Consider the following 20,556-nt stretch of genomic DNA (forward strand, 5'->3'; position numbering starts at 1 on the left):
TATTCAATGGTGGCCTCCTTCAGTGTACATCCTTGCCTGGTCACTGAGCAAAGTGGCAGGTCCCTGGACTCCTTCAGCTCATGCCCAGCTATGTACTGACCCCTGAGGGACATTAAGAAGCCATAGACCTGTGGGAAGGACCTGGAAGAAAGACAGGTGGCCCAGAGCTGCATCTAAGGACAATCTGAAGCAGGCCTGTTTGCCAGACAAAATAGGACAAGTGATTGTTAGCATACAGTACAGGGGTTCAAGTCCATAGGCACAGGGTGGTTGCAGAGTGTTTGAGCCCCAGCCGGGCGATAAGCAATGCTTCACCCACAGTCTAGTGTACTCATTCTCATTCTACCCAGAATGAACTGGTCTGGTGCTTCATGCTCTTTTTGACCATTGCTCTCTAGCTTATGGGGCCAGGTTGTGTAGTAGCAAGGTCACTGAGGTGAGACTGCACTAAGGAGCAAAGGGGCAGAGTCCCTGAAGCAGAGATAGCCAGGGAGGGTGGAACCAGGCTGAGCTCTGGCCTCTGAGGCCCTGTGCACTGCATCCCTTGCCTCTTCCACTTGCTGCTAGTCTTCCTTCACTGAGTACACTGTCCCTGCTCCCCTGGCCCTCTGTCCTGTAGATGCAACCAAGGGCTCAGTGTCCTCATTCAGGCTGAAGACATGATATTCCAACTGCTCAAGGGAGGGGGCTGTTGCTGTTGTTGTTGTTGTTCTTCTTCTTCTTCTTCTTCAAGACAGGGTTTCTCTGTGTCCTGGCACTCACTATGTAGACCAGGTTGGCCTAGAACTCAGAAGTCTGCCTGCCTCTGCTTCCTGGAGTGCTGGGATTAAAGGCAAGTGTGCCCCACTTGCCTGGCTTTTTTTATTTTTTTTTTAAACCTTTTATTTGGTTCTTTGTGAATTTCACATCATGCACACCAATCCCGCTCAGCTCCTCCTCCCCTCGTACCCACCCTCTGCCCTTGCAACCTCCCCCCCACAATGAAAAAAGGAGGCTGTTGTGTGTCTCCGTGTGTCCCACAGTATACCCTTTTGTTCATACTTCTTTACTTTGCAGTGACACATTGGTCTGGTACAAGGCCTCTGGCTTCTGCTACACTATCAATACTGGAACCTCCCTGGGGCTCCACTCAGATATCCTGTTGTTGCCCTGTGCCATGGAGGTCCTGTAGCTTTGGATCTGTGGGATCCATACCTTCAGCAGTTCATCGATTGAGAACATGTTGGCGTGTGCCAATTCAAAACCCTAGATCTGGGCCAAAGAGGTATCTGAGTTGGTCAGCCCGCCTGCTCTTCCACACCCACACCACTCGGGGGAGCGATCTTTCCCTGCCCTGGCTGGCTCATCCCTCGTCTCAGCCAGCCAGGGACAAGGCTGTCATGCCCTTGGGGCTTGTTCATCTGTGTTCATGCCATCGGGGCCTGCTCATTTTGTTGCCCAGGAGGGGTGAAAGGGCAAGTTCTCCTGCTCTCACACCACTGAGGCAGGCAGCCCTCACCCCTGCAACCAGGGCAAGCTCTTCTCTGCAGCCCAAGCAAGCTGCGGGGGCTGCTTGTAGCAGAATTTCAATTAGGAACATGGCTACACCAGCAAGAGGTCGAATCCAAAGACCTAGGTGTGTGTGATCCAGCTGGAATACAGACACCTTTATTGCCAGGAGACAGAGGCAAGCATGGCTTTGAGTTCTAGGTCAGCCTGATATAGAGCAAGTTTCAGGTAAACAAACAAACAAAAAAAAAAACAAACCCTAAGGTCCGGCTGTGGTAGTACACACCTTTAATCCCAGCACTCGGGAGACAAAGGCATGCAGATCTGAGTTCTAGTCAGTGCTGTTCAGGCAGGTCTGTTGAGTTCCTGGCAGTTCAGTGCATGGAATTCAGAGGCAAGTTTTACTGGGAGACTTTTACAGAGACAGGTTGAAGAGAGAACAAGCTAGACACAGGTGATGAAAGAACGAACCAGAGAATGAGAAGGAGCCAGAAGATTAGAACAGATTGCCAAAGTTAGTATGAGGCCAAGCAGAGCAATTCAGTCAGAGGCAGAGAAAGAAGCCAGTTTGAATCAGTCAGCTGGGAGAGGAGTTTGAGCCCTACAGGCGATTTGAACCAGCCAGCAAGAGTTCAGTAAGAACAAGAAAGGGTGTGGGTCGTTCAGCAGTAAGTCTCAGAGGCTGCAAACATTCTAGGCCTAGATGAGATTGTACAGAGGCTGGAAGCTTCCAGGACAAGGCCCAGGTTAGCAGACAGGCAGTAAGCATCCAAGATGACGGACCATTAGACAGACAAATAAAAGAGACTTTTACACTCACTCTCCAGTGAGGGACAGGCCAGTTCTACTCTCGTGTCCCCACTGGCCATCGCTCCTGTCTGCCATAGGTGGTGAGGGATCAAGAAGGGGAGGAGTGAAACTCTCCCTTGTCCATGCCCTCGGGGCTGGCTCACCTGCAATCCCAGGTCCAGGGCTAACTCTTCAGTGCTGCTGAGGCTAGGTGCAGGACCTGATCTCTCAACTTCTGCATCGGGTCAGGGCAGGGGGCTCTTCTTAATCTTCCCTCCTGAGAGGTGCTTAAGGACCTGGGGCTCCTTCATGGTCCCTGTTGGCACTATGATGCTCAGCATACCTCTGTGCAGCCCTGGATAGGGAGAAGCAATGAGATGGATAGGGAGGGCACTTCCAGCCTTAGTGAGCCCAGAGGGGCTGGCACTGTAGTCTGCGCTGGCCTGGGGCCAGCACTTTCCAGTCTTACTGTACAATCTGGAGTGCAAATCTCATTCACATACTGAATCTGGGGAAGAAGAGCTAGAAAGAGAATGTAGTCCTGGGCTGGGCCCCTGAGATTTGCCTGAGTGCTAATCCTAGAATGCCCAGTACTCTTCCCCTGAGCTATGGCCTCCCCCCGCCCCCTGCAGTCCTCTATTCCCTTCCCTTTAAAACAAAGTCTCATCATGTAGGCCTAGCTGATCTGAAACTCAGATCATCAGCTTCCAGTGTGGGGATTACTGACGTGCCACCATGCCTAGCTTCCCAACACCCTTGCTAAACGCTGCTGGCGAAAGAGCCAGGGCCTTTCTCCCACATGCTGGATAAATGCTCTACAGCCAGCTATACCGTTAACCTACTTCCTTCTGCAAGAGGGAAGCTTCAGTATCTCAAGGATGTGAGTGTCTGTGTGTGTACAAACGTGCCCCTGTGGGGGTGTATATAAGTGTATACGCTTGTGTATGCGTGTATATGCGAGCATGCACAGGAACGCACATACATATGTGCCATGGGCTTCCTGAGCCCTGTACATGACTGCAGAGCCTGCCTGGCACAATGATTTGCTATCTCACGTTCTTAAAAAAAATAAGAATAATTTTTAGGTTTATTTTGTGTGTATGAGTGCTTTGCCTACATGGCATGCCCGGTGGCTAAGGAAGTGGTGAGCCTCTATGTGGGTGACCGGGTTCTTTGCACGAACAAGTGCTCTTAACTACTGAGCCAACCCTCCAGCCACCGCTTTTATTTTCCATCTTATGTTCTTTATGTGTGTGTGGGGGGGGGGGGTCATGACTATATTCCATCTGCCTTTAGAGAAGACTATATTCTTCCTTCAGTGCAGTCTGAAAACAGTCAAGTTTAGGGTCCAATGAAAGGCTGCAAAGTTGTTGGTTTCAAGATGTCTCTCTTTGGAAAAGGAAGGGAGCTGTAGGGACTGATGTTGTCAAGATCTGTGTATAGCTGTGTCTTCAAGCTGGGTCTCCTGAGGGCGCCAGACATGTGGCTGTGACAGAGAACCAGTGTGTTGGCTAGAGATGCCCCTCCTGCTCTGTCTTCTTTCTTGAAATTGTCTCCTGGAAAAGCAGTCCCTTGAGCTTTACTGAGGACAGTGTTGAGACAGAAAGGTATGGCCCGCTCAGAGGCCATTTGCAATGAGTGGTTGTGAGGTCCCCTGAGTGAGATCCTACTGGCCCCACCCCCTCTGGGACATGAAGGGGAGCTCATCTTGGGGCAATGTGCAGCAGGCCCTATGGTAGAAACTGTTGTACCCGATTCAAGAGACCCCAAAAGACCACTGGGAGTCGAGTCCGTTGCAAATCACACGAGGATCTTTATTCAAGCTTAAGCTGGGGCCGCGCCAATCTTCCCTGACGCAGTAGGTTAGAAAGTAAGGTCCTGAGTCTCAGGGGGGCAGAGTTTTTAAAGGGGAAAAAAAAACAAACTCTTGGGGAATTCCAAGCCTTGGCATTATAGGGAAAGTTTTGGGTGGCGGGGTTCAGCAGTCGAGATGACCTTTAGGCTAATTGTTGCAAGCCACCTTGGCCAGAATAGCCTGTTGGGTGGAGTTGGAGGACCCATTAACACACTCTGTGGCATTTATGACACCTGACACTGAGGACCCCTTAACACATTCTGTGTTATTCACGACAACCTGCAGGGTGGAGAGCTGTGTGGCCCTTCTCAAAACCCAGAGGTGGGGGTCAGGTTACTCCAAGGTAAGATAGAGTCTGAGAAACAAAATGGAGCCACCACCCTTGACATCTTTACCAGAACAAAGAAGGGCAGCTCTGGTGCAGTGGCCTGTAAGGGTGAACTAAGGCTATGTTAAGCAATCCGTCTGGGGTCAGGAATGCTGTTTTGGCAACCCCCTGGAAGTTTAGCCGCTCCCAGCTGTCTGAGCCAGATGTGAGAGTTGGCCAGCTAACATGTTGACAAGGAGGTGGTGGGACCTACTTGCTTCTCTGTGACCATCCAGAACCTAGGTGAGCCTGTATCTGGGCTACTGAGTCTCAAGGGTGACCTGGCAGCAACACAGCCTCGGGATACTGCAGTGAGCTCGGCACAGGCCTCTTCTCTTAGGGCTTCACTGTGCAGCCCAACACAGGCAGACCCCAGCAGCTAGATATGGTCCCTGGCTATGCCTGCCTAGTCCTGTCATCCTGGCAGAGTGTGCTATGAGCCAGGCTGGGGGCGACCAAGGGACCTGGAGTGAGCAGGGTGGGGGTGGGGAGATGCTGCTTTGGATGTGGGCTGTCTAGTAGCAGTTCACCATGGAGATGAGAGGGCATGGTTTAGCTGGGTTGTAAGGCTGATAAGTGACCAGTGGAGGGGGTGGTAGACGGATGTGGGGCCTTTGACTGTTAGGTTGCTGGGGTGACAACAGTGCTTGCCCAGGCTGCTTGCTGATTCCCATCTGTGACAGAGGCTTGAGCATCAGCCTGGGGCTGGTTCTCCAGAGCTGGAAACACCTGTGAGGCTCAGCCTGCCCACATCCCCCTCCTCTGTCCTTAGATGCCTGTGGGAGAAGCACAGTAGACTGTTCCAGAGCTCACCCGACTCCTGCTGTGCTGAGCCGCTCTGCCTCCCTTGGAGAAGATTAGCTGAGCCATTGCTCCAAACAGGCCTCATCTGGCTGTGCGGCTGTCAGGCTGCTTGTGCCTCTTTGCTGGAGGCTTGATGATGCAGCAGTGGAGGCGGGCATGGGGCTCCTGGGATGGGCATCACCAGCCCACGGCAGCCACCCCAGCATAGCACACGTCACTGCTGGAGGAGGGGGGGTGTCTGAAGGTTGCATGAGGGACAGGAAGAGGAGCCTGTGTCTGATAGCCATGGGCAACAGGAAGCAGGAAAAGCCAGCTCCCCAGGCTCGGTTTTGGCTTTCAGTTTCCTAGGTGCTGCTTGCACTCATCTGGAGGTGGTGTTGGCCCCAGCAGTGGGAAGGAGGAAATATGCAGCCTGAGGCTTCCCCACAGGATGGGGCTATCCAGATTGCCCAGTCCCCAGCCTCAGCAGGTCAGGAAGTCCTGCCTCCAGCTGGCCACACTGGGCTGAGAGGCAAACCGAAGCAGTGCCTCTGCCAGCTGTGGTTCTCAGTGCAGCTGGCTCTTAGCGCCACTGTATCTCCAACATTGGTTCCCTGCTCACATGGTAAGCCAGACCCTCATGTCTGCTGGAGCTGGGGCTCCACTGACTTTTGTAACAGGAGCTTTTTCTAGTATACATCTTGGCTGAGACATTCGGGTGTTCTGTAGTGGATGTGAGCTTGCTATTGGAGGTTCAGGCATGGGATTAGAACCCACGGGACTGTGGGGGAACCCAGAACCCCAGGAACCCCATGCAGGTTTTGAAGCATGGCAGCAGAGGCCAAAGGCAAGCCTTTCATTTTTTTATTTTATTTATTTATTTTTTGGTTTTTGTTTTTGTTTTTGTTTTTCATCTCACTGTGTAGCCCAGGTTGGCCCCAAACTTGGATTCTCCTGCCTCAGCCTCCTGAGTACTGAGATTGCAAGCAGGGCTTGGGGCTAAAAGGATGTAGTATCCCCTCTATCTGTAGGAATTTGTTCTAAGACCCCTGATCGATGCCTGAAAGTGAAGATGGCACTGCATGCTATATCAAGAGGGTTTGCCCTGTGCACGGACACCTATGATAAAGTTGAATTTATAAGCCAGAGCTTAACAGCGATGGAAAAGGAGAGCAGCCCTTGCCTGCCTGCTGAGATGAGGTAGTGAATCCAAGGCTGGACAGATGATTAGGAGCTCAGTGGTCAGGAGCACTGGCTGCTCATGCAGAGGACGCAGGTTCAGTTCCCAGCACCTGACAAAGCTCTGTGACTCCATTTCCAGGGGTTTGATGCCCTCCTCTGGCCGCCTCCGTAGGCACTGCGTGCATTTGGTGTCTGCACACGGGCAGACAAAATATCATAAGCATAAAAGAAATCTATTGTGTGTTGTGTGAGATGCATGCCTGCATGCTCACAAGTATGTGGCACGTGTGTGAACATGCATGTGTGGGCACATGCACATGGAACATCCACAGGAGTTTACACGTATGTGTTCTGGGGGGTCCACACCCCAATCTTCACCGCACTTGCGTGGTGAGTGCTCTATCTGCCGCACCATCTCCCCAGCCCCTCAAGACAAATTTCAGTATCTTGGGACCACATTGGCCATAAATAAATGTGACCATGAAAGCCACCTTTGTGGATCAAAGGAAACTGCCGCCCTCTTGGTTAAGAAAGGGAAGCTTCTGTGTAGCGGGGTGCCGCACAACCTTTAATTCTAGCGCTTGAGGCAGAGGCAGGTGGATCCCTGAGTTCTGGACCAGCCTGGTCTACAGATTGAGTTTCCAGGACAGCAAACAGAAGGGAAGCTGACAGTGGCATGGGGTGTTAGGAACTTTCTGGAGTGCAGAAAGCGGCCAGTAGCTCTGTATGAGTCTGGCATGGATTCACAGAATCGTAAGGGATGAGTCTGCTCTATGGATTGCTGAGCTGATGCCTGGAGTGTTCATGGCACATGGTCAGGGATCTTCTTAGTCCATTATCGTCGTGGTGGGGAGCATGGCGGCAGGCAGGCAGACAAGGTGCTGGAGAAGTAGCTGAGAGTTCTCCATAGGCAGCAGAAAGAGAGTGACTTTGGGCTTTTTGAAACCTCAAAGCTCATCCCCAGTGACACACCTCCTAGCCACTTCCTGGTGACCAGGTATTCAAATCTGTGAGCTTTGGGGACCATTCTCATTCAAATAACCATAAGGACCATGCTCGGGCACATAGAAAGTTAGGGGCCAGCCTAAGCTGCATGAGCCCCTTTCTCAAAAACAAACAATCAAAAGGGGGAGCCCCCCCAAACCAAGGCAGTTCTTGGAGGAACAGTTCCTCTTGTCCCCAGTACTTTTTCCTCCTTAAAGTGAGTCTCTTTGTTTTTGTTGTCTTGAGACATGGTCTCTCTACTCTATGTAGTCCAAGCTAGCCTCAAATCTGCTATCCTGCCTCATCCTTGGATGGGCCCTGTAGAGGAATTTTAATTCAGAACAAGGCTGTTCTGGCAAGAGATCACATCCAAAGATCTCCTAGGTCTGTGCGATTCAGTTGGAATACGAACGTACCTTTATGCTAGGAGACAGAGGCAAGCAGAACTCTGAGTTCCAGGCCAGCCTGGTAGAGAGCAAGTTTCATGTAAAGAAAAGCTTAGGTCCAGGCGTGGTGATACAAGCCTTTAATCCCGGCACTCAGGAGACAGAGGCATGAAGATCTCTGATCTTCTAGTCAGGTCTGTTGAGTCAGGGAGTTGAGAGAAAGTGCAGTGGAGTTGAGTCCCTGGCAGTTCAGTGCATGGAATTCAGAGGCAGTTTTTACTGGGAGAGGTTTACAGAGACAGGTTGAAGAGAGAACACGCTAGGCACAGGTGAGGACAGAACGAGCCAGAGAATGAGAAGGAGCCAGAAGATTAGAACAGATTGCCAAAGTTAGTACAAGGCCAAGCAGAGCAATTCAGTCTGAGGCAGAGAGAAAGAAGCCAGTTTGAGTCAGTCAGCTGGGAGAGGAGTTTGAGCCAGAACAGCTGAATTGAACCAACCAGCAGGAATTCAGAAAGAGCTAGAAAGGGTGAGGTGAGCTTATTTGGCAGTAAGTCATAAAGGCTGTATTAGGAGGATGGCTTTGAGTTCAAGGTGAAGCTGGGCTATAGATCCCGAGACCTTCTATCAAAGCCAGATACACAAATTTGGAAAGCAAACAAGCTGGGGAAAGGGAACATCAGCTGATTAATGCTAAACTTAAAGGTTGGGAAAGTCAAGTAACAAGTCCCGCTGCCACTAGGGAAGGAGCCATCACTACCTGGAGAGGGAGAATGCTGGTGGAGAGAAAGACCACCTGGAAGGAGAGGAGTGTCACCCGGGGGACTAAGAGTGCTGCTGGGAAGCTGAGCAGCGCTGACTCCCGCCTTTGATCCCAGCACTTAGGAACCAACAGGCAGGCGGATTTCAGAATTCGAGGCCAGCCTGGTCTACAGAGTGAGTTCCAGGACAGCCAGGGCTACACAGAGAAACCGTGTCACAAACAAACAATCAGAGTGCTGCTGGGACAGAGACAACCAGTGGAGGAGGCATCTTGCTTCCACCTACTGTATCCTCCTGTAGGAGATACCTGGCCAGCTGCCACTACTTTGCAGGAATGTGAGCTCTGGAGTCACAGCCATGGCCTCCCCGAAGGATGGATTCAAGCTGAGAGGCAGTCAAGTGACAATGGACTCCTTTCTCTGGGACTTAGGGCTCCCGTTTGGGAGCTAGGCCCCCGACCTTGCCTTCTTAGCTGAGGTTGGCTGAGCTTTGTATGTGCGCTTTGGGAGCTGGATTCTGGAAATGTTAAAAACTAACTAATGACACTGATTAATACGCCACTTTCGACAGTAATATTTGAGATGGAAACGCCAGTGCAGAGCCGCTAAGCGCATCACTTGGGAGCAGAAAATAGCGATTTTTCCCCCTCTCAGATTCGTGTGCCAGCTCAAAAGGATTAATTATCAGCACACACAGAAGAAGCGGGGCAGGACAGCCTGGCAGGGTTTCCAGGACGTGTGTCATCACCGCTTCCAGTGATGGCAAATCACAGTTGATTAGAGTTTAGAATTTTAAGGGATTTGAGACGCCAGGAAGCTATATCGGTACCCGGAGGTCTGGAATAGGCAAGCAAATCTGCCAAGTGCCATTTTTACCTTCCTAGATTAATACTACTGCTAATTTTTTGTTGCTTCAGTGATAATACTGGCTTAAAATCTAGGAGGCAAGGATGAACTTACTTGAGCTCGATGACTTAGGACAAAGCAAACACCACCACACAACATATTTGGCACTTTGCCAGGCTCCAGAAACCCATCCCTTTCCCCCTAGGGCAGTCACTCTCCTGATGCCGCCCAAGCTTTGTCTTTTGCCTCTGATGCTCTCTCTCCTGGTCTCTCATTCACTCTGTCCCTGTTTCTCTGTCTGATAGATTTGTCTTGCCTTGTCTGGGCAGTTCTGCAGGTGAGGCATCCCACTTCCTGTCTACCCTATCAGGAACAGTCTGAGTTTGTTGTTGTTCTGTTTTCTTTTGCATTGGTGTTTTGCCTGCACGTGTCTGTGTGAGAGTGTCAGATCTTGGAGTTACAGACAGACGTGAGCTGCCATGGGCGGTGCTGGGATTTGAACCTGGGTCCTCTAGAAAGAACAGTCAGTGAGTGCCCTTAACCACTGAACCATCTCTCCAGCCCAGGTCAGGAGGTTTTAAAGGACTGGAGTGCTGTAAAAGGGCCTGTTTTCTACCATTCCATAGTCAGTGACATCTCTCCCCTCTGCTGTCCACGTGGGTCAGAGTCACAGGGCTTCCCTGTTGAGGTCTCCTGGAGTTCTGGTAGGATTGGGGCGGGGGGAGTCCTCAGCTCTCTGTTTACCATGAAGTTTTAGCAAAGATGTTACGAGGACTTTTGTGCTCCTGACCTTTGTCGCTCTATACTCTGGTGGGTTCCATCTCTATACACCAGCCGTAGATAGAATCATGGAAATTGGGCCAGTTCCTCCTAGTCCTGGACCTCTAGCCTCCACACCCTGACAGTCCCTCTTTCTGGCCCTTCTATTGGTGGCATCTATGCTGTGTTTCCTTGGCGGTCTTGTTCAGTCTGGCATTGCTATAGAAGTGGGCTTTAGGTGAGGGGGGATGGGGTCCCAGACTAAGGGGATCTCTGTTTCTAGGGATGGTCATCTGATGAGTGGGTAATGATCTATCTGGGGAGTTGAGCAAGCAAGGCAGATCCTCTGGCAGCAGACTGCCCCAAAAGTTAAGTGTGGGGAGACGGGGAAGTGGAAGAAGGAACAGGAGTAACCAGCATAGTTCTGAGTCACAAGGGGAGCACCTGTAAGTGGCTTTTGGTTGTCCAGGCCCTCTAGGCATAACCCTTTGCCCCTTTCACTTTCTTATTTGTAGAGGAAGGATCCCTGTGTGGGTGGATACATGTGGAGGGGCCAGAGATGAACCCTGAGGGGCCGGAGATGAACCCTGAGTGCCATTCTTAAACTGTTTACCCTTTAAAAAAAATGCTTTGCTTATTTGTATTTGTGTGTGTGTGTGGCCACGTCTGTGGGTGTGCACTCACTCATTTGTGTGTGCTTACGGAGCCCAGAAGTGCTCTCGCCAAGACTCCCTCTCTCACTCCACCTGTTCCTGTGAGGCAGGGTCGCCCTGAACCTGGGGCACATGTTTTCATGAAGCCAGTCCAGATACCAGCAAACCCCAGTGCCCTGTCTCAATCCCCCTTGGGGCCCAAGTTGGCTACAGGTGTGCGCAGAATACCTGGCTTGTGGCGCTGGAGTCTAGTCTCCGGTCCTCAGGTCCTCATGATTACACAGCAAGCATTCTAGGCTGCTGAGCTGTCTTTCCAGTCCCCTCTTTGTTTGTTTTTGAGACAGGGTCTCTAGCTGACCCTAGTTCAACTTTGCTAGGCTGGCTGGCCACTGAAGCCCAGGAATCCTCCCCAGCCACTGGTCAGCACTGCCACACTACGCTTGTTCATTTGTCTGCTTGCTTGCTTGTTTTTCAAGACAAGGTATCTCTGTGTAGCCCTGGCTATGCTGGAACTCTTTAGAACAGGCTAGCCTCAAACTCAGAGATCCGCCTGCCTCTGCTTCCCAAGTGCTGACATTAAAGGCGTGCACCGCCGCCAGCCACAAAAGAGGCCTTTTAATGTGGGATCTGGGGATTGAACTCAGGTCCATCCTCATGCTCACATGGCAAGCACTTTACCAGCTGCACAATTTCACCAGCCCAGCCTCTTATTTTAAAATAAAAAGCTTTTAAAACTAAAATGATGGCTTTAGGCTGACTTAGAGGTCCATAACCGTAATTTGGTTTGGTGAGCTGCTTTGTGTGCTGAGGTAGAACAGCTGACCACACAGAGCCTCGGACTCTGCCCACTGTGTCTCAGGAGGCTCATGTGTTCTGCCTGGACGACTCCCACAAGAGCTGTGAGAGGCCACGCAGGGCAGCAAAGCTGCTCAATGAACGAGGTTGTTCTTGAGGACCTCAGCCCTGACATGAGACCTTCTTTCTCCCATGATGAAAGAGGAGGGAAAGTTGGCCACCTGCTGTGGTAGAGGCTGGCTGAGCTGAGCTGCCCAGCTCCCTCTGGCTCTCACACCCTCAGGGCTGGTTTGGAAAATCTGTGGCTCTGTTCTCTATCTGGACAGGCAGGTGCTTGGGGCGCTGTCTTTGATCACATTCATCAGGTTTGCCCTCTGGGGTACTCCAAACCCTTCAGTGCATACAAGCAAGGGGGAGGTATGTCTCCACTCTGGTAGTTTGGACAGTTTTCCTGAGTGAAGGAACAAAGGAGCCCATGGTCAGGCATGTGTGGCCCTGAAATGTCCGTGTTCTGGGTTACTCAGGAGGATTGATAGAAGAAAGGTAGCCATTGCAGGGTTAATTTAGGCTTCTCAGCAGCAGGGGCACCAGCCTCTGAAGGACTGAATATTGACAGACAGCTTCCTAGAAGCTCTCTTTATTGTTACCCAAAAAGGCACCTTTGGCAAGTCAGTTTCTGTATCCTAAAACTTCTTATTTGATCCAGGGGCATCTGGAAAGACCCATCACCTAAGCAACTCTTAGCCATAGGAGACTTCCTGGCCTGTCATGAGACTAAGTTGTGAAAAGGCTCTGAGAATCTTTCAAAAGAAAATAACCCCCTAAAGTCTCAGATAACAATCACTAACGAAAGGCTTCTTCAAAGCCCACGTGCCATCACTCCAGATTCATGCCAGATCCAATGGTTCTACTGAAATTCTGCCATGCTGAAGTGTAAACATCTGGCTGGCTTGGGCAGGTCCTTCTGTTCCTGCCCTGCAACCCTCCTGCCTAAGGGTCTATATCACATGGTTGGTCTCGTCTGTTACCTCCTCAAGTCAGGACAAGCCATGGTTGGGAGCCCTGCTCCGGGATCTCAGGATTACAGACCAACATTGGCACTTTTCTTCTGTTTGTCCTGCAGGTTTTGGGATTTGAGATTGATGCCGTGAACTCTGTGCAGTTTTCCAACCACACAGGTAGGACTTCAAAATGGCAGCCATGGTAGAAATCAGCATAGTATGTCACCTGGTCCTGAGGGAGTAGTTGCCACCTCTTGAGGCAGGGGGATGGAACCCAGAAGGGCCACTCTGTGCTGGGTGTGCCCCCACACCATGCTGATTTGTGTCTAGTGTTCTGGAGCTGACAGGTGGGAAGCCTCTCTTTGGCTCAGCTTCCTCCTCTGCTGACCTGGCAGTCTTGTCACCTGCTGTGGTGGGAGAGCTGAACAGATAAATCCCAGTGTGTGCTGCTGTGTCCTCCCACCGTCAACTGGTGACCTGCCCGTTTGTCTGCTTTCCACTATGGCAATACCTTGTGCATAGAGAGCCCCATGTGTTTCTAGACTCAGCACTAGGTACCAGGGGAAAGGGCATGTGTGTATCTGCCTTGTCCTGGGGACTCAAAGGCATCACTGCTTCTTGCTGAAGGCAACTGTCCTTGGAGGCCTCTTGAGTTGTTGCTCCCCACAGCCCTGGTCTGTGGAGTCCACGGTGAGTAGAGCCCTTTCTCTTCTCCGTGCTGGCAAGAGAACAAAGCCACTCAGGTGTTTGAAACACCTCCAACACCTGTTTCAACATTGTTCTGAACACAAAGGGGACTTCAGGAGCTCAGTGTGTCCCAGAGTGGCCCAGCTGGTCGCTGGCCTGATGGGAAGGCTCAGAGGATTTAACATGTGATGCATTTTAATATGGGAGGGAAGAGTTATCAGCAGCCTCAGACAGGAGCTGAGAGTGGGTCAGCATGGTCAGCGGCTGCTCAGGACCAGTGCCCTGGCATTTGAAGCCCCACATGGCCCAGGGTCTCCAGTGAACTGCATGGACCCTGCTGATGCTTACTGCTTGCTGTTTTGACCACCTTCTTATTTGTGTTTAAAGGAGCCAAGATGGCTTGGATGTTGAGCAGTGGGGTTGAGTTTAGTTCTGAGGACCATGCTCTGGGGGGGGATCACCACCATGCTGTGCTCCAGTTGGTGCTCCATAGGCACTGAAAATCCCTGTGTAACTTAGAGGGGTCCTGGGTGTGTACTTGGATGGCCCAAGATGCTGAATGGAGAAAGTTTGCATTGGTGAAATTCAGGGTGTTGGAGGTTAACCCTACTTGGCATGAGTGGTGGGGTGCCCAGGTGACCGGCATCTCTGGAGGGGTCCCAGAGCCTGGGGTCCTGCCCATATCAGGTAGAGGGGCCAGTTGTATACCTGGGCCAGACCTGTTTCTCCTTCCTGTTTGTGTCTTGCTAATGTCTGACCCATGACTTGTTTTGGCAGTGATTTAGGTTGTTTGTGAGAGAGAGAGTATGGGTGGGGCCAGGGTGAGCCCCACCCTGGGTATCAGGTGACAGTGACCCAGCAACTTGGCTTGAGGAGACTGGCGACCAGGCTGTGCTGAGGGGTAGGGTTGTGTCCAACAAGCCAGTGCTCTTGTTGAACACAGAAGTCAACAGCTGTGTGCCCATGTGTTCCTATCCACATCCCATCTTTGGGACACAGTTGCACAGGGCCATCTGGGGCACTGAGTGTCTGCTTCCCTGGATTGATTTGATAGGAACCAGGCATGGGAGGGTGGAGGTGGGGTTCAGCCCCCACAGTGTAGAAACAGGGGTGCTTCTAGGGTGTTGGGATCTCACTGAGGCACCAGGTCCAGAGTATCCGGTCTGGGTCAAAGGCCAGCCTTTGCAAGAACAGCTCACTGGGTCTCCTCAGGGAAGGTAGGTGGCTGTCATCAGCTGAGATGGCCACCAGGGAAGCCTGGGCTCCCACATCCACAGCTTAGGGTGTTTTCCTCCTGCAGGCTATGCCCACTGGAAGGGCCAAGTGCTGAATTCCCAGGAGCTCCATGAACTGTATGAAGGTCTCAAGGCCAACAACGTGAATAAGTATGACTACGTGCTCACGGGTGAGGGTTGCCAGCCTGCTGGTGACAGGTCAGGCACAGGTTGTCATCTCTGGGCTCATGCCTAGTCCCTGCCTCCTTCACAGAGGGTCTTGCTGTGCCCCAGGTGCCAGCACCTCCTGGAGGCGCTTGCTGTGATACGCTGCTGCCTATAACATCAGTTCTTCCATTACATTTCCAGTTGTATTTTCTGCTTAATCTACTCATTAGTTTAGTGTGTGTGTGTGTGTGTGTGTGTGTGTGTGTGTACCACAGTATGCCACAGTATGGGTGCGAAGGCCTTTCTACCATTGAGGCTCCAGGGATTGACTTAGGTTTCCAGACTTGGCAGCAGGCATCCCTTCTCGGTCAGCCATCATACCAGCCCCCAATTTAGTTCTCTGTATCAGGTAAAAAGTGCCTTGTTTTATCCCAGCACTAGGGGAGGCGGAGGCAGCGAGATCTTTGTGAGTCCAAGGCCAGCCTGGTCTCCCAAGCAAGTCCAGGACAGCCAAGGCTCTACAGAGCATCTCAAAAAAAACAAAAACAAAAACAAAACAAAACAAAACAGAAAAAAAAAAAACAAGCCAAGAACAACCCACCCTCCCCCCCAAAAAAAAAAAATCCAAATCAAAACGAAAAAAAAAGTTTTTAAAAAAATGCACCATGATTTGGCTGGGTGTGGTGATACATACCTAAGATCCCAACACTCAGGGAGACACAGCTCTGTGAGTTTGAGGGAAGTTTCCTCTACATAGTTCTAGGTGAGCCAGGGCTTTATAGTAAGACCCTGCCTCCAACAACAAATAATTAAATACAAAATACATTTAGGTATTCTTATACACACAGGTGTTTTGTCTGCATGTACATCTGTGCTTCAGAAGAGGATATTGGATTCCCTGAGACTATAGTGATAGACAATCGTGAGCTACTATACAGGTGCTGGGAATTGAACTCAGGACCTCTGAAAGGTCAGCCAGTGCTCTTAACCACAGAGCCATCTCTCCAGCCTGTAAATAAGAATGTCAAAGAGACACAGGAGCTGGAGAGAAGGCTCAGTGGTTAAAAACATTCTATCGTCTTGCAGAGGGCCCAGGATTGGTTCCCAGCATATACATGGTAGCTCACAAAATTGCCTGTAACTCCAGCTCCAGGTGACCAGACACCATATTCTGACCTCCTAGGGCTCATGCACACACATAATATACATATTTTTCATGTAATATGTCCTGTTGGTAATGGAAAATTTACGTGCCTGCCAATTAGCTATAGTCTTATCATTCAAAATTCCTCATGTCCCTGGGAGCAGCCTATCTTCCTGTTCCCAGAAACAGTCTTTTGGAGACCTGGTGTTCTCCTGACTGAAGAGTCTGGCCTGTTCCCAACTCCGGTGCATGTTTGATTTGATGGTGCTTGTTATAGCCGATGCCCTGGTGGTCAGTGTGCCCTGTTTGAGAGGATAATCCTGAACTTTCCCTCCCAAGGTTACACGAGAGACAAGTCCTTCCTGGCCATGGTGGTGGACATCGTCCGGGAGCTGAAGCAGCAGAACTCTGAGCTCGTGTATGGTGAGTGCCCAGTTAGGCTGCCCCTCCCCTGCTGCCCCACTCCCACCCCCAGGAAAAGGACAGCTCAGCCTCCTGTCTTCTGGTCATGTCACTTCCAGCTTGGCCTCTACCTATTAGTTATTTGACCCGTGGGGCCTCCAAGGAGAAGCCTAGTGGGCTGGCTCATCAGAAGGATTGGGGAGTTTTTCAGGGTGACCCAAAGGGTTTCACATGGGGTGCACGAGAAGGGAGGGTTAAGTATGTGTAAAGGCCTGGGGTGCCCAAGAGGTTTGAGGTCTGACCCTAAAGAGGATGTAGATTGGGCCGATACCCAAGGCAGGCCAAACTAGTGTATGGCGGGGAGGGAGGGCATCGTATCTAGTTTGTCCATGCAGAGAATGGGTGGCACTGCCTTGGCTGCCAGGCAGTGATGGGTCCACGTGCCACCCAGAGCAGAGGCAGTGTTCAGACTTGTAGTCCAAGGCTGGATCCTGAGGACCCGGCTCCCAGGTGTGCGCGGTGGACCGTGGCCCAAAGGGAATGTGCTCGAACCTGGGAAGATACTGGGACACCCAGGTTTAGTATTCTTTCAGCCAGGTCACCATGCCAGCTCAAGTGACCAGGGGTCATGTGTCCTTGAGACAAAGGTGTGAATGATGGTAAATTATATGTGCAATTATCCCGAGGACCTAACTGTCTTGGACAGAAAAGCTCAAGGTTCAGGGAATACATTGTTCTTGAATGTTCCATATGTAGGTAAATTTTCTAAACATTACATAGTAGGGATGTGGCTCAATTGGTTGTGTGCTTGCCTAGCAGAGGTGAAGCCCCGGGCTTAATCTCCAGTTGCACCGAAACTGTAATCTCAGTACTCAGAGCATCAGAAGTTCAGGGTCAGTTTAGCTACGTAGTGAGTTCGGAGCCAGCCAGGCCAAATGAGAACCTATCAGTTAAAGGCGTATACTTCTCTTGCAGAAGGCCAGAGTTCAGTTCCAAGCACCCACTCTGGTAGCTCACAGCTGCCTGTAAATCCCATTGCAGGCGAGCTCATGCTCTTCTCTGACCTCCTGGGCATCTGCACACACGGAGCACATACGTATATGCAGGCACACACGTACATACATGCAGACACACACCCTGGCATTTTGAGAGAAAGTTAGATAAGGAGCTGAGTGTGCTGGGCGTGTCTGCATCCTCAGCTACTTGGGAGGCTGGGGCAGGAAGATTGGGAGTCCAAGGCTAGCCTGGGCTACACAGTGAGAGCCTGCCTCAAAAAACGGAAACAAAAGGAAAAGCAGAGCGTGTGCAGGTCTGTCATTGGGAGCTGCGGCAGTTGCTGACTGGATGCCATGTCCCCGCAGTGTGTGATCCTGTGATGGGCGACAAATGGAACGGCGAGGGCTCCATGGTGAGTGCACTCATGCTGCTGCTAAACGTGTGGCCCGCGCGGAGGGTCACCGTCCCCAGGTAAACCAGTGTGACCTCCACGCAAGTGGAGGACGAGTGTCAGATGTGTGCCATCCACGCCCGACTTGGCCAGCAGCGGGCAAGCTGGAGGTCAATGTCCTATGAGTTTCTCCTGTTGTGGAAGGTTTTTCCCAAAAGCCTGTTTGGAGGCTTGAGCAGGGAGGGGAGAGGGTGTAGCCATTTCCCCTTGTCTACAGGACAGTACTCCTCTGTCCAGGAAAGGCACCCTTTTGAGCATATAGGAAGCAGACAGGGAGGAAACGGACACCTAGCCAACCAGGTCGGCCTATCCACGCTGCAGACCAGTGGGTTAGTGACAGATGTCACAGCCGGATCACCTTCTCATACAAATGTTTTTGTTTTTTTCCTTCCGCCGGCTTCCCCTTAACCACTTAACACTGAGGAAGTCACCCTGCGCTCATGAGTCATTCAAAGCAGGCAGTGGGAGGGTCAGACTCCCTGAGTGGAACATCACAGAAGTCTCTTTGCTGTGCAGATGGGAGGGTGGAGCGAAGGCCTCTGGGCTCCAAGTCAGTGTTTTTACACGCAGACTACCTGGCATTGCCTCCTTTGGTGGCTTTGGACTGTCTGACTACTCCATGTGATTTCCCCAGCTCAACAGGCCACATGCCATTCTACCCCAGTGCAGCTGTCACCAGACCAGTGTCCTTTCTGCCCTGCTAGGCCCGTGAGGGTCACTCCTTGTCTAGTTTGCTCAGTGGCTGTCATTCCCTCCTCTTTCTCCAGTGCCTATTTTCTGTAAGATTCCCCGCACCAGACCCCCATCCCTCCTTTCTTCCTGATGGCTGCTTGCCGCAGTGAGCCTAAAGAGCTCTTCTTCGGGCTCAATGTCGCTGTGGTGTGTCCCCGTTTTGATGAAGTGCCTTTTTCCCAGAAGGCCTGGGTTCAAGATATGTGTTAACTTCAAACAAGCAGGAAGCCTGTTTCTCAGATGATCGGTTTTGTTTGTTTTTGTACTGGGAGTCAAACCTGGGGCTTCTCACATGCTAGCCATATAAATGCCTTTCCACTGGGATGTGTGTCTGCCATCAAACACAGCAGTGGAAGAGCCTTTTTTTGTATCGTGGTCAGACCTGAGTCTAGGGGTTTCACTGTGCAGGCGGCCCCATCCATCCGTAGCCCTTCTGCAGTGTGTGCTAGCCAATGGTTGTCCATCTGGGTAGGACCTTGTGCCTCTCAAGGAAATTCCTCAGCAACTGGAAGGGCAAAGATTGGCACCATGCACCAGTGCTGCAAAGCATCATGGGAACAGGCACTTATTTTACAACCTCCCGTGAGACTCGGATGTCAGGAACCAGACATGGCAGTGGGCATCTGGAATCCTAGTTATGTGGGAAGCTGAAGAAGGAAGAGCACAAGGTTGAGGCCAGCCTGGATCCAAATTTTTAAAAAGAAGTTTGGAGGTGAAGATCATGCTTGCACGAGGCCCTGGGTCCATCCACAGCATGGAGATAATAAAAAACAAAAACTAAAGATTTTTCTGAGGTGGCCTTGGTAAATTATATCTGTGATCCCAGGACTTGAAAGGAGGCAGGAGGATTGCTGTAAGTTCTAGGCCTGCCTGGGCCTACAGAGTATGAACCTGTCTCAGGAAAAAGGAAGGGTCAAGGAAGAGTACCATTCTGTACTGAATTCTTCCTTGATAGCTTAAATCAAAAAATGAGCCGATCAGGCATGGTGTGGTTACCCATGCCTTTGATCCAGGCCCTCTAAAGGGAGGCAGAGGCAAATGGATCCCTGTGAGTTTGAGGCCAGCCTCCGTCTACAAAGTGAGTCCAGGACAGCCAGGGCTATTACACAGAGAAACACTGTCTTGAAAAGAAAAAAAAAAAAAAAAAAAAAAGAGGTGCTCATGTATGTGTAGGCTCACAGGCATGTCTTAGGTGGAAATGAGACGACCCAGGACTCAGACTACCAGAGCCAGGCGGGCCCCAGCCCCAATGGCAGGTCGAAAGATGCCACCTAAGTCCTCCTGCGTGGTCTTCTGTCTTGACTCCCTACTCCCTTCCTCCCTTTGGTTCTGGTGAGCTGAGGCCTTCCCCTCCTGCTCCAGGCCCTTCTCCTACCTGGTGCCACCCTTCTCTGTCCCTATCCCACCCGACTCGGGCTCTTCTGGTCCTCAGCTGTGCCTGGTCCTCATGGTGGCAATGCCAGGACTCCGCACCGGCTTTGGGGTTGTTTCTCCACTGGACTCATATTTCCATGGGAGTGAGCCTCCTTCCTTGTCTCCTTTGCTCTCCAGTACGTTCCCCAGGACCTCCTTCCGGTGTACAGGGAGAAAGTGGTACCCGTGGCAGACATCATCACTCCCAACCAGTTTGAGGCTGAGTAAGTAACTGCATTTTCAGAAGGCGCGGATGCCCCCAGGGAGCCCTGCAGCGCCCTGCACCCACCTTCACATATGCCCTAGCAGCCCCACATCTGCCCGCCCGGGCCCCTGGGTCGCCCTTAGAAAGCCTGGCCTGTGCTTGGCTGATCACGTCCCCCTTGCTCCTATAAACCTGGACCCTCGACCCAGCAGCGGTTCCCATTGCCTCTAAGGCAATGACAAGCGCTCTTTCCTTCTGGTTCTTGATTCATGATCCTTCTGGCCCACAGTATCTCCCTGCTGGTAAGATGCTCCAGGAGAGAAAGAATTGGCGATACCTATTGAGCTGAGTGCTGGCTCCTGTGGCTAGGAATGCCCCCGGGGTAAACTGCAGGCTACAGGTGTCTCTCAGAGCTCAAGGCTCCTGATTGGCTGAAGCACCAGCTTCCAAGAAACCTGCTAGTTTCTTGAAACCCAGACTTGCAAGGCAGGGTTG

At 51.4% G+C, this 20,556-nt stretch overlaps 1 protein-coding gene across 1 annotated transcript in view; it reads left to right on the forward strand.

Moving 5' to 3' along the window:
• The window catches only part of Pdxk (pyridoxal kinase), a 34,016-nt gene that overhangs the window by 978 nt on the left and 12,482 nt on the right, over positions 1 to 20,556 (forward strand). The window contains exons 2-6 of the mRNA XM_060369233.1: positions 12,772 to 12,826; positions 14,637 to 14,741; positions 16,202 to 16,285; positions 17,626 to 17,672; positions 19,995 to 20,080. Coding sequence (XP_060225216.1) covers positions 12,772 to 12,826; positions 14,637 to 14,741; positions 16,202 to 16,285; positions 17,626 to 17,672; positions 19,995 to 20,080 — 377 coding nt within the window. The remainder of the gene's footprint in view (positions 1 to 12,771; positions 12,827 to 14,636; positions 14,742 to 16,201; positions 16,286 to 17,625; positions 17,673 to 19,994; positions 20,081 to 20,556) is intronic.

This window comes from Meriones unguiculatus, chromosome 16, assembly GCF_030254825.1.
Source record: "Meriones unguiculatus strain TT.TT164.6M chromosome 16, Bangor_MerUng_6.1, whole genome shotgun sequence".
Classification (NCBI taxonomy): Eukaryota; Metazoa; Chordata; class Mammalia; order Rodentia; family Muridae; genus Meriones; species Meriones unguiculatus.